This window comes from Sinocyclocheilus rhinocerous, unplaced genomic scaffold, assembly GCF_001515625.1.
Source record: "Sinocyclocheilus rhinocerous isolate Xijiao unplaced genomic scaffold, SAMN03320098_v1.1 scaffold1166, whole genome shotgun sequence".
Taxonomy (NCBI): domain Eukaryota; kingdom Metazoa; phylum Chordata; class Actinopteri; order Cypriniformes; family Cyprinidae; genus Sinocyclocheilus; species Sinocyclocheilus rhinocerous.
The window spans coordinates 720233-738033 of NW_015646356.1; the positions used below are offsets into that span (position 1 = coordinate 720233).

The 17801-nt window shown below is 38.5% G+C and overlaps 2 protein-coding genes across 4 annotated transcripts in view; one reads left to right on the forward strand and one right to left on the reverse strand.

Annotated features, from left to right (window-relative positions):
- The window catches only part of LOC107707585 (breast cancer anti-estrogen resistance protein 3-like), a 57998-nt gene extending 46376 nt beyond the window's left edge, over positions 1-11622 (forward strand). For all 3 annotated transcript variants that reach the window (XM_016511662.1, XM_016511663.1, XM_016511664.1), the window contains 9 exons: positions 1844-1972; positions 4643-5082; positions 6177-6277; positions 6766-7499; positions 8842-8957; positions 9146-9317; positions 9427-9538; positions 9617-9823; positions 10773-11622. In XM_016511662.1, coding sequence (XP_016367148.1) covers positions 1844-1972; positions 4643-5082; positions 6177-6277; positions 6766-7499; positions 8842-8957; positions 9146-9317; positions 9427-9538; positions 9617-9823; positions 10773-10948 — 2187 coding nt within the window. In that variant the 3' untranslated portion in view covers positions 10949-11622. The remainder of the gene's footprint in view (positions 1-1843; positions 1973-4642; positions 5083-6176; positions 6278-6765; positions 7500-8841; positions 8958-9145; positions 9318-9426; positions 9539-9616; positions 9824-10772) is intronic.
- A 2125-nt stretch (positions 11623-13747) lies between these two features.
- Positions 13748-17801, reverse strand: part of LOC107707572 (formin-binding protein 1-like) — a 56834-nt gene continuing 52780 nt past the window's right edge. Inside the window, exons 11-16 of the mRNA XM_016511639.1 lie at positions 17001-17015; positions 16554-16663; positions 16024-16156; positions 15681-15775; positions 14721-14863; positions 13748-14605 (exon numbers count right to left, since the gene is read on the reverse strand). Of these exons, the coding sequence (XP_016367125.1) occupies positions 14427-14605; positions 14721-14863; positions 15681-15775; positions 16024-16156; positions 16554-16663; positions 17001-17015 (675 nt within the window). The 3' untranslated portion in view covers positions 13748-14426. The remainder of the gene's footprint in view (positions 14606-14720; positions 14864-15680; positions 15776-16023; positions 16157-16553; positions 16664-17000; positions 17016-17801) is intronic.

Here is a 17801-nt window from a genome sequence, read left to right on the forward strand (position 1 = left end):
CACACACACACACACACACACACACACACACAGTCAGTCACTCATCAATTCCAATTACCTTTGCCCTTATGTCGGTTTCATTTGACATATTGCTCAATAGACCACAACTACAAAGTTGAAACGAGGAGTCCTGCTGGGAATTTTCCCCTCACGCACAGATTTAGCTTGGGGTTATGCTGCAGTGCCATGCTTGAGTACCCACTGCGTACAACTACCAGCTAGAGCACAAAAGTACCACTTTAGGTCTCTGAAGTTGGGTACCACACATAGCTGGCATTCCAAGCACTTAACCAAAAAGAAGGAAACACAAGATTATGCTTGAAATCCCCTATCTAAAATATGTAACAGCCTCTTTTTTTGCCCTGGTTGTAACACAAGCACAGCATGCAGTTCAAACTTTCATGGCCGATAAAGCAATAAACCATGATAGTAATCCATGATAGGAGAAAGAGAGTTGTTAGGCACTCCACAAAGTGCTTATGCCCTCAGCCTCATAGAAATATGAATAAAAATCACAAATTCAGGAAAATGAGGGTTTATGATTGAGAAAAACAGATTGAAAAGTTTAGCATCTGTAAGATTTTGACATGTTTTTGAAAGAAGTCTTCTTATGCTCACCAAGGATGCATTTATTTGATTAAAAAAAGTAAACAGTAATATTGTTAACTACTATATTATTACAATTTAAAATAACAGTTTTATGCTGAGTTTGTGCTCAAGAAACATTATCATCAGTGATGAAAACAGTTGTGCTGCTTAATATTTTTTGGAGAAACCATGAAACATTTCCCCCAAAATTCTTTGATTATAACAGATTTCTCTCACATGCTGCACTGCCCCAAACCCTGTACTACTACTTTTACTAGGTATGTACTTCATACTGTTTGAGCAATATGTATACAGCAAGCAAATTATAATATTTTAAAAGCATGTTAACATTAATGCATTACATTTCACAAACTAACAATGAATCATTTCGTATATATTTAATTAATAAAGCTTTTATCATTGATAACATATTACATGTGCAGTACAATAGTACTGTATACCATTCCAAACATAACCAGATTAATTTGGCCACAGAAGAGCATTATTACAACTCCTACTTTGTTGATAAACAACAATGGCATGTGCTGTTAAGACATGGAGGATATTGCGAGAATTAAAAGGGCATAATCTGTCTACATTTCAGTTGTTGTATAGGGATCAATGTTGAAACGCATGAGATTATAAGTGCTATTTGTGCCATTTGTTTTGAAATTCTATTACACTGACAATCTGCTCACATGACCGAGTTATGTTATTGAGACACTGAAAGCAAGCCTATGAATGAAACACAACCTAGTTGGGGAAGATAACAAACTGAGCTTTATCAAGTATATTACAAATTTGATTTATGGTATTAGTACAAACTAATCAAAGCTCATGTTTCATAGAAAATGACTAATGAGTGCATTTCTTTTAAGCAGCTTATTGAAAAGAACTATTCTTAAATTCCTCAATTGTGAAATCCACAACCCTCTAAGGTGACACGCATTTTTTCAACAAACCAGAAAATCCATGATGAATCAGAGCACTGGGGCGTGCGTGCAGGTAAAGGTACGGCTTGCCCCGCGGCTTAAAGAGGCGGAGACAGACAGGAAGAGGGCGGGACTTATCAGCACAGGAAGCACGGGATCCATCAGCCAGTCAGATACTGAGTCACAGGGCAAAAAGAAGGGAGGGGAATAGAAAAAGAGAAGAGACTAAAAAGACTGATACACATACTTCAATCATAAAGACTAACATACTATCTAGGGCCACCATGGCTCTAACGTACTCTTCTGTGCCCATCTATGTGCAGTTTTCGAGGGACAAGTACATCATGGATGGACCACCGGAGAAGCTTCGGAGAGAACTAGAAGAAGAACTGAAACTGAGCAGTGAGGAACCAAGGAGCCATGCCTGGTATCATGGAGCCATCCCTAGACAGGTACAACTTTCCTGGGCATCACTCTCTCCTTGAGTGACAGTGAAGTCATGCCTGTATCTGGCACTTAAACATTCACTTTCTTTGTATAAAAGATAATGAATTAAAGACATGTGGCCATGTTTGCTTCAGTTAGAGCTCTGGCCAATAATACTTGATTAAGGGAAGAAAAACACTGAGGATATGACTTGCATTAGATGTTCTTATGGCTAACTTGCTAAATGTACAAAAAGTACCATGGAAGTATCATGACAAAATGATGTAGGATATCGGTATCACCGTTCTCTGATACCACATGCATCTACTTTTTTTTCTACTTACATCTGTTTTTACAAGGTACTACAAGTTACTTCAAAGAATACTATTGTATTATCATGATTCATAGGCTACAGTGTCCTAATACTTCAAAAACAATGGTCAAAAATTATGAAACATAACAAATATTTTACTAACATTAGATTACATATAGGCATGTTGTGCAAAATAATAACCTATAAATACAGTGTCTAGTGTTCTAAAAATGTTCCTTTAACATGCAATTTTACTTACTTGACTATGTGAAAGTGCATATTAATGATTAGATGCTAGAAATAAGTGGGGGGGAAGCATATAGAAGTGGCAAGTATTTGCTTCGCAAGGCCCAAGGGCTATGGTGTATTTAAGAACCTATGTAATGGTTGATCAATATGTTCTGAACTGGTTACAGGCATCAAACCGGTCCAGAACAAGAAAAGTCACTTTCACACCCAGACTTGATCCATGATCAAGGAAAACAAAACATTTCACTGAAACAAAACACTAAATGTGGAGTCTGGACTGAATGCTTGTCAAACAGCAAAACTCAGACTAACAATATCTCTAGTACAATTCACTGTGCTTAACTACTGTATTCTGGATGGTTCATTAACACCAAGCTTTATTCAGAAACAGCCATCAACAGTTTCTCATCGTGGCAAACATCACAGTGCTGACAGCTACAGATCTGCTCTTATGAAAACCATGTACCCTGGCTCCTCTTTCCCATGCTCCTTTGCAGGATATGCCCCTGAAACTGACAGCTCATCCATCAACAATTGTAACAGAGCAAGAGTGGTTAATACAGTGATGAATCATAACTGCTATTTGACCTGAGATGTATTTATTTAACGGCATCATATGATCAGAACTACCAGCATCCAGAGTCCGGCTACTGCTTACACCACAAATATAGTCAGAAAGAACAAACTTATTCATCATAGCTCAACACACCTTATGAATGACCTTAGAATATAGTTCATCGGGTTCATGAATAAGACAAACTCTTACAGCCATCACAATGGATAAAAAGGTGCCCTTAAATTGCATATCTGGATTGTTAATACATTCTCTACAATCAGCACTGTTAAAAGGAATCAGTGAGTCTGATTCTTTTGAATGAATGAATGATGCATTTATATAGCACTTTTATATTGTGTATTGTTGTACACCCAAAGCGCTTTACAATCATGTGTGTGTGGGGGTCTCTCCTCAACCACCACCAGTGTGCAGCATCCACTTGGATGATGGATGTGGTCCTTGGATCACTACACACCCTGTGATTATTACAAAACCCCTGACAGCATGTGTGCTGCACTACAGCTTGTGTTTACCCATGAGTCTTTCAGCTGGACGAGTCTGACCTGCTCGGCTCGAGTTAACCAAACAAACTACAGACAAGGAAAGAGGAAAGACAGGCATTTACCGATTTGACATGCATCACTTTATGACCAGTGGTGTGAAATGACCTGTGCTTTATTTCAAAAGTGTTTCCTGTAAATGCCCATCTGTTTTGTTTGTCACTGAAAAAAGATGGTAAAAGACGAATACTATTAATAACAGATGACAAGACAGGCAGCAACCTGTGAAACTATGCATATTTGGACATAAACAAAAAGCTAAGCTTTTTAGCTGCTGTTTTATACTATAAGAAAGGCCTGAGAATAGCTGTTTAGCACACCATCATAAACACTTAAGAGATTCTAATCACACTTAATGACTCTTTTCCTGGTGCCACTGCCGCCCCACAGCTCCAAACACACATGCTAACAGATTTATTAGTGTTTGATCTTTTCATGAGCACATAGTGAGAAGTAATATGAAACAATGACATATAAACTTACTTTAATCTAATTTCTCATATAAACTAATAAACATATGACATTAAAAACAAATAAGGAAATATATAAAAATATACCCCCCCCCCCCCCCATTATTCTAGGTTGATTTTTCTGATCTCCAGAATGATTTACATACTGACTCATTAATATTCTGAACAGCTTCCAGAAACCTAACATTCAGTTTGGAGAGGTAGTCCATCATTCTAAACTGGTTGAATGCACTAGCGATCCACAAAAGAAAGTAATATCTAGGTCATGCCATGAATCATTGTCATAAAAGTAGTTTGGTAATGTTTGCAGGATGTGTACATAATCTGATCAGACAGAATATCATTAGTACAAAGCCATACTAGCTTCAAAATGTTTCCTCCACTGTTTGAGCTCCTGCATGAGCACCACAACTTCATGTGCACTAACATCTAGGCCAAGATCCAACATGCAATACTCTTGAAACGAAGGAGGAAGGAAAATATATATGAAAGAGAAAAAAACAGTGACTACAAAAACAACAAAAATTGTGTGTATGTTTGAATTTAAGGTGGCTGAAAACCTGGTTCAGAGAGATGGAGACTTTCTGATCCGAGACTCGCTGTCCAGCCCGGGAAACTACGTTCTGACCTGCCAGTGGAAGAACACCCCTCAACACTTCAAAATCAACAAACGCGTGGTAGCCATGAACGAGGCCTATTCACGTGTTCAGTACCTGTTTGAGAAGGAGGGATTTGACAGCGTCCCCGCGTTGGTGCGATACTACGTAGGCAACCGTGAGCCGGTATCTGAGGTTGTCGGAGCGATTATCTTTCAGCCAATCAACAGAGCTCTGCCTCTGAGATGCCTGGAGGAGAAATATGGAGTTGGATCTATACGTGTAGAGGCGGGATACTCAGAGAGAAAGAGCCTGACTTCCAAACGGTTGAGTCTGAATATCATGAACGGACACACCCAGGATCACACCCTCAGCCGTGGGAATCTCCTCAGGTGAGAGAAAGACTATCCTATGGCACTTTACACCATTATGCATTGGCAAGAAAAATGCTCTGGAAGGCGTTTTAATTATATATTTGAGAAAATTAGAGATTAATTATTTTACCCGTTAAAGGATTTACAAATTACTAATTACAGATTCTAGTTCTCAAACGGTTTGTGTAATGTGGCTTTTTCAGAATCTGTATTTAGCCTTTTTTTCATGTAATTTGTAATGCATGCAATTTTGCTGTCCCTAAAAAGAGAGGCCAATAATTCATTCCTTTCACATTTTCAACACTTGGCTAGATCACAGAGATTTAGCTCACATGATTCAATCTTTTTAAGCAATTTGAAGTAAAAGGAAATTCATCTGTGGTTCGACTGTCCATCTTGAACTCTGAAATAGAAAAGAAGCATCAAAATAAACAATACTAGTGATACAATTTAAATAAATTTGCATTATATAATTGGGGTCTACTTTGAAAAGTGACTAGTCAAGAATTTGCATATTATCCCCAAGCTTATACAGTAAAACCTATATAATTTTGTCAATACTTATTGGGTCTTGTGGTGTAACTCACAAACTCCCATTTGTTAACTGCAATCTTTTGGAAATCCTTGACAGGTTTGCTCATTAGGACCCCGGGAGGAAGTAAATACGGCATTTTTCAAGCTAGCAAATTAGAAAGAAAGCAACTTTTACTTTTGAATATTGATTAAATGTGTATTATTTATGTGGAACTACTTATATGTTCAATTATTCAGTCCCACAATGTGACAGCTTCACAATAATATAAAGAGATTTTTAGCATCAGTAATCATAAAATAAGTGAAAGTTTTACTTATTTGTGCAGATTCAGCACATGGGAGTCTAACTTCTCGAAACAATGTGTCAAAATAACTTATTAACTTAGCAATTTAGAAATGGTATTCAAATAATTGCAGGTTGCCTAACATTAACTGAGAGATTACACTGAATTTGTACTTTTAAAAATTCATGCCACGCAGCTTTGAAATGAACTCAGTTTAAAGTGGTGTAACCTTCATGTCATAGTCCAAAAGACTTTTAGAGAACAAACTAAATGACCTGTCTTTCTCGTTCACAGCAACAAAGATAAGTGTGGAAGTCAACCAGCATGTCTAAACCACGTTCAGGAGAGGAGACGGCCACTGAAGACCCATCAGTCGGAGAGCTTTCTCCCTATCGGTGAGTGCCTGTCAGCTCTCATCCTCATTGATACCCCGTCACACCTCCAAACCTCCAGCGATACACGCGTCTGACAGCCCTGAAAACCAGTCATCTTTCTCACATTCACTTTGTGCCAAAGAGAAAGTGGTTCTCAAAGTCAAGCTGACGTTTCCGCCTTTGAAATTCACTTCGGCTTACTGAACGTTAAATGTGTGAAATGAGACGTGGGATTGAAATGCAAAATAAAATGTTTTGTTGAAGAAGCTCTGTGGAGAAGAATGAAAGTGGGGATAGAGATCATTTATGCCTGTGTCAGTGGAATAAATATGGTTATGCGAAAAACGCAGCTCTGCTGTCCATGTCAGAATCCAGAGCGCTGAATCTGCTTTACCGTGCAGAATGCAGAAAGAAAACTTTGCAGCTTTGAATTCAACTTCCTTTTTACCATGTCCATCTACAACATATTTTCTACTTTAATGAATAAAAAGCTGATTGTATGCTTTCAGGCTATAGGCCCCAGGCTCAGGTTCAGCATATGGAGCACCAGCCGTGCCCCAAATCCCCAGTTTTCCGCACAGGAAGTGAGCCAGCTCTGAGCCCCACAGTGCCACGCAGAATGGCCTTTGACACCCAGCCTGGCGAGGCTATTCGTGGATCCGACAGCCAGCTGTGTCCCAAACCACCCCCTAAACCCAGCAAGGTTCCCTCTATGAGAGTATCCTGCACCCCTGGCCTGAAGACCCTCTCCCCACCAGTCCCTCCAGTAAAGCCCCACAAACAGCGACCTTCATCCCAGCAACAGCAGCAGTCGGGCAGCCCATCGAGTCCAGAACTAAGCTACTGTGAACTGAGTCCATGCAGCCCTGCTGACTGGGTAAGGATGACTAGCTCACAAGCTAATGGCTATGTGGAGAGGCTAAAGACTGAGGAGGAGTTAAGGAGATGTGATAGTAGCGTAAAACTTGACCGCAGCTCCTATCATAATGCCATCGAGGCCCTAGACAACGACAGCTGGGAAGACAACGAGGAGGATGTGGATAAAGAACAGGACTGCAAGAAAGGTTTCAAAAGACCCGCGTTTGAAACCGAGTCAGCGTTCAGACCTGGTGACATCAGCTTCCGGCTTCTACCAGTGGAGAACAAGCCACTGGAGATGACAGTGCTTAAGAAAGCCAAAGAGCTGCTCGTCAGTCAGGATCCAAAGACCATCGCCAAACACATCCTGCAAGCAGACTGTCAGGTAATATTAATTATGAGCCTTTGAAGTCAACATAAAATCAAACTTTGGTGAATTAATATTTATTCTTTTCAGTTTATCAACATGCATTAGGTATCATGACCTGACAATGAACAACATCTAATCTAGGTTCATGTTAATTTATAAATATGCCATTACTCATTGTTAATTTATGTTGGTTGATGACACGTTAATATAAATCTCTACAAATGCTAAAAATGTGCTAAATCAACTTTATAGTTAAATGTAGTTCATGAAACTTAATGGATTAACTAAACTGGACCTTCCAAATAACTATTACTGGTAATGTAGCTTAAATGCCAATATTTAACAGGCAATTTTAAGCCTTAATTATAATAATTAAGAATTAAGTGTATACTTTGGAGTCTGTAAGATTTTAAAAGTTTTTAAAAGTAGTATATTCTTGCAATGCTCACCAAGGATTAATTTGATATATAAAAAAATACAGTAAAAACAGTAATATAGTGAAATATTACAATTTAAAACAACTGCTTCTATTTTATTTAAAAATTGTGAATTTGTGGAAAATGTGATACATTTACATAATCAATAGAATGTTCATTATAATTTACATGAAAACAGTATAATTGTTTAGTCACTTTGATCAATTAATGCACCCTCACTGAATAAAAGTGTGAATTTCTAAAAAAAAAAGTATATATTACAGACTCCAATTTTAACAGAATTGCACAGTCACACAATACAAAAGCTAATATTGATCATGAAAATCTTAAGATAGTATGATAATACACAGCTTATCCATCACAGATTGTATATCTTATAGCTTTCGATTTAAAAAAATAGGAAGGAAAATTAAGGGGGAAAAAAGTCAAACTAAGCACTCAACAACAAAGGAGAAAATCAAGACAGATGAACACAGAATTAGGGACAGCCATCCACACCCACTTACTGAATACAATCATGACCAACATGTCTGTAATTACAGGCTCATTATGTGAGTCAGCCTATTCTTCAGGTTGGAGACTGGTTCTTCCAGCCAACCAGAGGACAAGACCACAGTTGTGCCACACAGCAGGGGCTAAATATAGATGAATCCAATTAAAAATGACCCAGAAAGTCTCTTATACATGTGACTATCCACTTCTCCACATGTCTTTCTGCTTTTGAAAGCGGCTCCAGGTTGTTTGTCTGTGTATATGGGAATTAAATTTGAAGCTGGCTGATTACGTGAGTCATAGGACCAATATTATGGACAAAAACAGTCGACCCATCCACAGCCCAAATTTAGCTTAGCTTCTGTGCAATACTTTTCTATTCTGGATGTTAATTCCTTTGATGCAAACGCTTTGTGTACATGCTACAGGTTGCTAGGATATTAAATGTTTCTGAGGAGGTGAAAGGTCAAATGGGTGTGACCTCTGGGCTGGAGCTGGTGACCCTTCCTCATGGGAGACAGCTGCGGCAGGACCTCATGGAAAGGTAAACAGATGCTGTCAGCATGTGATGTATTAAGCAGATTTTTGATGACTCATAAGGGCGGACAACTCTCTCAGAGAATATTAACTCTTGCATATGATAAACTCACGAAACTGAGTTTTTTGTTGTTGCAGTATCTAATGTCATGTAGGCCACACATTTAACATGCATGGCTGGTTCTTCTTAAACAGGCATAACACTATGGCGATTGGAGTTGCTGTGGATATCCTGGGGTGTACAGGAAGTCTGGAGGAGAGAGCAGCCACCCTAAACCGGATCATTCTGGTAGCTCTGGAGCTGAAAGACTCCATGGGAGATCTTTATGCCTTTTCCTCCATAATGAAAGCACTGGACATGCCTCAGGTACCCAACAGCTCCTTCTAGCTACCACTTGCGCTTGAGACTTTTCCTCCCTTAGTGTGTGGTCAACAGAAACAGGCTTTAATCTGTGTGATCTTTCTTGTATGGACAGATTACCAGACTGGATCATACGTGGACTAGCTTGCGAAGAAAATACACGCAGACTGCCATTATTTATGAGAAATCTTTGAAACCATTCTACAAAGGACTCTATGAAGGAAGTGGTGAGTTTCTTACAATAAAACACATTAAATGCCCTCCATAGGCCACCTTTAGTGAAGTTCTGGTTCTCGTCTTTCTAGCTGAAATCCCACTGAGCAATGCCAGTGTTCCGCTGCTAATGCCGCTGCTCACCTTGATGGAGAGGCCTGTGGTCACCTTTGAAGGTATGGACGTCTGGGAGAACAATGACCAGGGCTGTGAAATCATGTTCCGGCACCTGGAAGGAGCTCGTGCCATTGCACGCAATGCGGACACATACACCTGCAATGCACAACGGATCCTCCAAGGTACGACAAGGCAGTCATTTCAGGAATAAAATAGTGCTTTAACTTGAGGGAACTGGTGAGCCAAAAACATTTATGTAATAGAATGTTCATACGCCATTGGATTGAAACTGATTTGGAATAATGCCGTTCAGGCCATAGTCGTAAAATCCAGAAGAAAATTTGCATTTAAATCATGGGTTGCCTCAAGAAGTTAAAAGGTTTGGGTACCAAAACAAGCACACAGCATGACAAGTGTAGTCTGATTCACGAATCTTAGACTCTTATGAGCTAGTTCTTAAAAAGAATCTCTCAAAAAAGACTCAAACTGTTTAAGAAATCCTTTAGAACAGTTACTAAATTAATATGATTCGTCTACTGAAAAAGTTATTACTTTAGTCATGTCTGACTCACAATGAAGCAACTACTAAAGAAGTGATATGTACTTAAGGTTTCTGAGACTTAAATCAATATAATTACCAACTGGTTCATTATAAAATAATTAAATTTTTACAAGATAATCAAGAAAGAACAAACTAATATTGAGATATTGAAATAAAGTACTAATGTTTTTAACGTAGTGTAATTTAACATTAGCTAAAGTAAAAACAAATTAACAATGAACAATAGTAATCATTAACAGTACCCTAAATAATAAATGCTGTAAAAATTGTTCATTTTTATTTCCTGATATCCATTGCATTAATGACCAGTGTTGGGGGTAACGCATTACAAGTAACGCGAGTTACGTAATCAGATTACTTTTTTTCAAGTAACTAGTAAAGTAACGCATTACTTTCCATAAAAAGTAACTAAGTAACGTAATTAGTTACTTTTTTATGGAGTAACGCAATATTGTAATGCATTACTTTTAAAAGTAACTTTCCCCAACACTGTTAATGACAATAAATTGAAACTTACTGTAAAGTGTTACCAAAAAGTATTCTTTAATGAAACTTTACTCTCTCTCCAGGATTCCAAGCTAATGATGACATGCTGGAGATCTTGAGGACTGATTTCCAGTTGCGTCTGCTCTGGGGCAGCAGGGGGGCGGCCGTGGACCAGACAGAGCGATACGACAAATTCAAACTCATCCTTACGGCCCTGTCCAGAAAACTGGAGCCTCCAGTCAAACACACAGAACTCTGAAAAACCAGACACTTTATATACATATTAGACTCTCTGAACCTCTCTGTGGAGTCAGGTCAAAGGTCATCTGCATCTGAAAAAGGACATTCTCTACCAAAATGTGAGCTTCAATAGATCACATGCAGATTGCAAGTTAAAAGCCATTCATGAGCAGAAATGGCACTTGTCTGTGGAGAGCTAATTTGTTCCATATGCATCTTCCAGAGGCGTGCTGTGCTCCACACTTATGAAATGAGCAGGTACCAGTACATAGAATATTTCTAATTTCCAATATATCATCCACCCTATGAAATACATATAACGTTGGAGGCAGAGAGAACGCTTCATGAGAGGTGTATGGATGTGCTCAATCATATGACACATGACGTTATGGATAAGAGACGACTGAGATTATGGACTACACCTTCAAGACAAATTTGCAGCTCTATGAAGGAACACGAGGTAGTAAAGTTTGTACACTTAGAAATATCATGAAGCCTATTGGTCAAAGCAGTGTTGATATGTTTAAAAATCCCACATGGAAAAAGATGTACATAATCATCACTAGTGTAAGCATGTGAAGGCTAGTTTGTGTAATATATTGTATTAAGTATTATTGACCTGTAAATAGTCACCCATAAATGAAATATTCTGAAAATATTGAATAAATATCTAATAAAGCTTTTTAATTGTTACACACGATTTTTCCTCATGTGTAATATATACTGTATAAGGAGGATCAGTATGTTTTTTTTTTATTCAGCAAGCTTGTGTTAAATTGATTAAAAATAGCATAATTCTTTTTTAATTTAAAGATTTCTATTTTAAGTAAATGCTGTTCTTTCTATTAATCAAAGAATGCATCATGATTTCCACTCAAATATAAAGCAGCACAATGTTTTTAACATTTATAATAAGAAATGTTTCTTGAGCACCAAATAAAAATATCAGAATGATTTCTGAAGGATCATGTGACACTGAAGAATGGAGTAATACCTGCTGAAAATTCAGCTTTGCCATTACTGGAATACATTACATTTTAAAATATATTAAAATACAAAACAGTTCTTCTACTTTGTAATTATATTTTACTATTTTTACTGCATTTTGGATCAGCCTTGGTGAGCCTAAAATATTAGATATCTGGTTAAAAACATTTAAAAAAAATCTTACTGAGCCCAAACTTTTGAACAGTAGTGCGTGTGGGTGTGTGTGTGTGTTATTGACAAAACTATTATCTATAACAGCACATGATGCACTGCAAATACACACTTTCAGGTTAGAATCCTTGGCTGCTGAAAAAACAAGCAATAGTGATGAAATAAATCACAAAATACATCAGGCTAAACACAGACTGAAGAAATAAAAGGCAGGATGAACGAGACAAACAGACATAGGTATTTATTTCTCAGTTGCTCTTGCTCCAACACAAACCCCAGTATATAGTGGTCAACGTTGTCTTACTGTACAACACATTCACACAAAAGGAAGCATTCATATCCGACATCATTCACTCCCTAAAATTTCAATTCAAATGCAACGGGGTAAAAAGTGCATCGGTTAAGACCAGGGTCCTATTGAGAACAGAGTTCAGACAGGAAGAAGAACTGGTTACAAAGCGATTACGGCACGGTTCTTAAAAGCAAAGCCTGAAAGTCACTCGCTCGGTTACAAAAAAAAAACCTTTAAAAAAATCCCGATAAAAACATTCATTCTGAAATAAAGATGTTAATACATAGTACAGTTTAATAATAAAAACTAACTAGGTATATACATATGCATCCATATGCATACACAGTTTTATATGTAAGAATCACATTCACAAATACACGCACTTGAGATCGGATTCTGGAGACGTGTGGTCCCTTGTTTGGAGGCAGTGAGCATGTTCTTTTAGCACATGTGACATCAGGAGCTGGACGAGAAATGAAGAAAGCACAGCAGAGAGCTGGCAGCCCAAGAACAAGCAGTTTTTTGGGGCACCGAGGGTCAGATAGACCCGTTTCCACACAGAGGCCTGTAATGAAGGCAGAGATGATGGTTGGTGTTCAGAGGTCCTCGCTGGCGGTTCTCTGCTTGTTTTATATGGTGTTGGGTCCTCCTGCTGGCTCCTTCCAGCCTCCAAACTATGGCAAAAGGGGGCAGGGCTAGTGGGTGGATGTTGCTGTGGGGACTGTCGCATTGGCTACCGAAGCACCATGCTTCCTCTACTCTGATTGGTCATGCTTTTGAGACTCATGGTTAACATGGAATGCATCAATGTGGAAGAGAAAAGTCAATGGAAACAGACACTAAAAAAGTGGTTTGGATAAAAAGTGGTTAAATCCTAATAAGGGGTCAATTGGTCAGAACGGAATGAGGAATGAAAGGCTGCTGGATCATGCAGGTGCATGTTATGATGAACATGAGATGACGGTACAGACAGACACACATTCCGCTGAATATGTTAGTGCCAGGCAACGACTCTTTTTGGCTTCTCCATTATTGCTCGAGAGCATCTTTCCCCGTTCTCCCAATCCCTCCCAGATATTCCCTGGAATGTCTGCTGCAATGCAATGATGTTAATGGCCATGACACAAACAGCATGCAAACATGCAACCTGCCCCAACACAATCTCGGTCTTAAATTCGCCCCACCGCCCCACTAACAGACCCACAGCAGTGAGTCCCGTCCACCAAACACCACAGAACCCCACTCATCCAATCAGGAACCTGTAGCCACAGAGAAAAGAGAGGACAGAGTCATTGACAGGTCCACCGACAACAAAGATCGATCAGCGACAGAGGAAAAAGATAGAGGGCGCTAGTGAGCCAGCCCAAGTCGATCTTGGATCATATTTATTATATGCTTTCAATTTCAGGGCACACATTAAAAAGGAACTTGTGCCACTACAAATTTAAACAGAAGAGTAGCACTCGCAGGAAAAGTTGAAGTGAATCAGGTTTGGTGCTGCAATGAGGACAATTTAGCAGCAAGGAAATAACACTTTGGAGAAAGCTGGAAGAACTGCATGAACTGAAAGTTCAGAAGTACATACTGTGATCGGACTGTAGAAACAATGAGAAGATGCTCCAAGTAGAGCGTACTTTAGTTACAACATGCATAAAAACATAAGAGCTCATGATTGAAGTGTGACAGTTTTTCTCATTATTATGAGCAAATTACCACTCAGACAAACAGACATTTGAAAAGGAGCTGATGCATTTTGTTCAGATTTGCTCCGACGATATAAAACTGATTAAAAACCATGCATTAAGCACTAATTAAAAATGGAATAAAAGCTATACAAATCTCTACAGTTGAATCTGCTGCAGCAAAGTCACAGTGCAGAGGAAATAGTCACTTTAGCCAGTGTGTCTGTGTGTGTTTGTCCTTGAGCTCACATGGTGAACAAAGGCATATGGCAGTCAGCCGAGCTGCACTTGATGAGTCACGGTAAATCTGACACACGCTCCCCCATGTGTGATGTCATGACTAGGCGGTGCTGCCGTGGGTGATGTCATATGTAGGTGACCGCACCTTTGCTGTTTTTCTCCAGTGTGATCTCCACATAGGACGTGGGGATGTAGCCCTCCTCTCCGCCTTGTTTCCGAACCCTCGTCCATCCGTCACCTTTATCTATCTCTATGACGTAGAGCACCTCGTTCTCGTTCATTACCAACGTGCCTTCGTTAGAGCCTAAGGAACAAACACATTTTTAATACTTTAACAAGAATTTAAGCCACATAGATGAACACAGAAACTATGTGCAAAGTTGTAAACAAGAAACATTTAATGCAAGGTGTTTTTGTACCATCAAAAGAGTAGAGAGCTTTGCAGTGGCCAATAGCAGGGAGAGGATCGTCATCGTCAAACTCGTCGTCAAATTCATGTGGGTCTGGCTGCGGTGGAGACCGATGCTCCTGACTGTGATCATCTGTGTAACTGCCTTCAGGGCTGAAAGAGAGAAGAAGAGCGTCAAAGCACCTTTATGTTCGGTGTGAAATGTGGAGGCGCAAAGCACTTGAATAGGACTGGAGTGCACAGTCGTTACATATGACAACCACTACAGTTCCACTGATATCACATGTTTAGTGATTCATGTATCTTTGTCATTTCTTTTGGTTTACGCACATCAAGACCCAAATAAAAAGAAAATGTAATGAGATTAAGTACATTTGCAAGTAAGTGCACTACTATTCTAAATATGTTTAATGTCTTAAAAAGAAATCTCTTAACATCTTATGCTTACACTCATACATTTATTTGAGCAAAAATACAGTAAAACAGTAATATTGTGAAATATTACAAATTGAAATAGCAGTTTTATATTGCAATATAGTTTTAAATATATTAAATATTCCTGTGATGGTGAAGCTGAATTTTCAGCATCATTACTCCAGTCTTCAGTGTCACATGATCCTTCAGAAATCATTCTAATATGACGATTTGGTGCCTTGAGAAACATTTATTATTATTATCAATGTTGAAAACAGCTGATATTAAATTTTAGTCAATCTGCCCTAGCATTGAATGATTTATGATTGGTATTCCAACTACATGACTATTTGAATCCCACTGCTGTGCCTTTCTACTCATTTATATCTACAAAAATCTTGCAGAACAGCAAGAAAAGCTCAACAGCTCCTCTACTCATGGATTTACAAACAGTTCAGGCACTCATAAAAGAGACGGCTGTATACATAGACATATAGACATATTATTAGTCTGTCTATCTTGAGAATGTAGATAAACGTAATCAGGAAGTGCAGACCTCTCTCTGCCGTGGGGTGCATGATGGTTCACATCTGCACTGGGACGTCGCTCACTACGGGATCCGTGCTTTCCTTCAACCTCTGCTAGCCAACTCTGAGATGGAGAGACAGAGGTGAAGAGTGATAACAGGTCCAAATATTTTGTACTACCAATGAACATCTGTTAAATTCAAAGGCTTATTATGAGAAACTTGATGCAGAATTCGCATTATATCCATTCCTCCACTAGATGGTGCTGACACACAGATCAGCTGTTTTATGTCAAATTTATCTAGATGTACATTCGGAGGCTGTGCTTCCTTATAAGACTGCAACAATAAGCTGATCCTCTGGGAAGGTTACCTCATTTTTATGGATCTCGGAGCGGAGTTTCTCCATGTTGCATATGGTCTCTGAAATCTTGGGCTGGAGACTTCCAGGATCTCCCATCTGAGGATTCTTCTCATAAACATCCTTCATTTTGTTAAGAGCATCTCTGCGACAAAGACAATTATGATATTGAGATACTATCCTCTAGCTATTTAATAGGTTTTTAAGTGTTTAAGCTGTGAGCATGCATGGCTGCAAACACAGGGGAGACAAAAAACGAAGGAAAAAAGTATCAACACAAATAATTAAAATAAATAAATTAATAATAAATTAATATAAATGGATATGATTATTAGTAAAAAATAAAAAAAATAATAATAATAATAAAAAAATAATAAATTCAGGTTTTTATGCCAATAGGAAGTTTAGCCAATAGAAAGATGTTTTTCTCAGCAAAAAAAAAAAAGGGCTACTCGCATTTTTTAATTCAGGAAACAATGCTAGACGGAGAATTTATAGAAACAAACAAACAAAAAGACTGAGTAGCACTCTCCACGGTCTACCTTTGGTCCATTTCTTTCTGTAGTTCTTTATTCAGCTCATCGATCCTCTGTTGAAGTTTTTTGCGTCTCTGTTCAGGAGGAAGGTGGCTGAGGTCCTCTAGTGTTGGTGCCTGTACAAATACAGGTTATTGGTTTGAGGCAAAGAAACACTGACAAGCATCCAGTCGCAGTCGAAGACGGTCGCAGAGCACATGGTATAAACAGCCATTCTTAAGAGAGATGTCCTTCCTAGGGTTTTAATAGGCCCATTTGTTTGCATACATTCTAATTTTGCAATTCCTCTTTATTTATAAACATTTAGCCACACTATAAGAAATACATCTTTAAGCGGTACGACATGAGGAAAGAGAGGGTTTTATTGCAGTCATAGTGTCCTAGAACTAAACACAAAGTCTATTCTTAAACCTCATATCTATACAACAGCAGTCAAAAACACACATCACTTACCAGCTTTAAAGACCACTGAGAGGTTATGGTTACGTCACGCCATTTCAAAAAGAACAAAGACAAATCGCTTATAAACATCAGTCAATCTAATGCATTTTGCTGATGATTTTAATCATGTTTACACAGAATGGCACCATCATATCATAGCTTTAGCTCAGTTCTTGTGAGTAAAGCATGGTTAATATCGCAAGGAAGGCATTTTGGAAGTCTGGTCAGTGGTGAAAAACCTGAACCAGCCTGAAACCTTACAACAATCTGATCTTGGTTTCAAAATTTGTGTTTTAGCTTGGTTATAAAGTAGAAGCAAAAAGAACAACAGGTGATATCGTGGCATTTGGTTTTACAGAAGTAGGCCCTGATGTGGTTTTCGGATCAGTTCATCTGAACTACTAGGAAAAGGTAATCCGTTGGCAGTGTGTTAGTCAACACTAGAACAAATGTTTTAAATAATGACAGCAATCCAATATGCTTCTATTTTAATTGGAATTTGCAAATATTCAGCAGGTTTGTTGCACAATGATTCTTGGCTATATACACCAAGAAAATCTTGAGAAAACAAAGATGGTGCTTGTGAAATTTCAGAATAGCTGTTTCCAGTTAAAAGAGCCATTCACAAATATTAAAGGGGCCATATGATGCGATTTCAATTTTTCCTTTCTCTTTGGAGTGTTACAAGCTCTTGGTGCACAAAGAAGATCTGTAAAGTTGCAAAGACTAAAGTCTCAAATCCAAAGAGATATTCTTTATAAAAGTTAAGAGTCAATCACGCCTACCTAAAACGGCTCGTTCTAACACACCCCC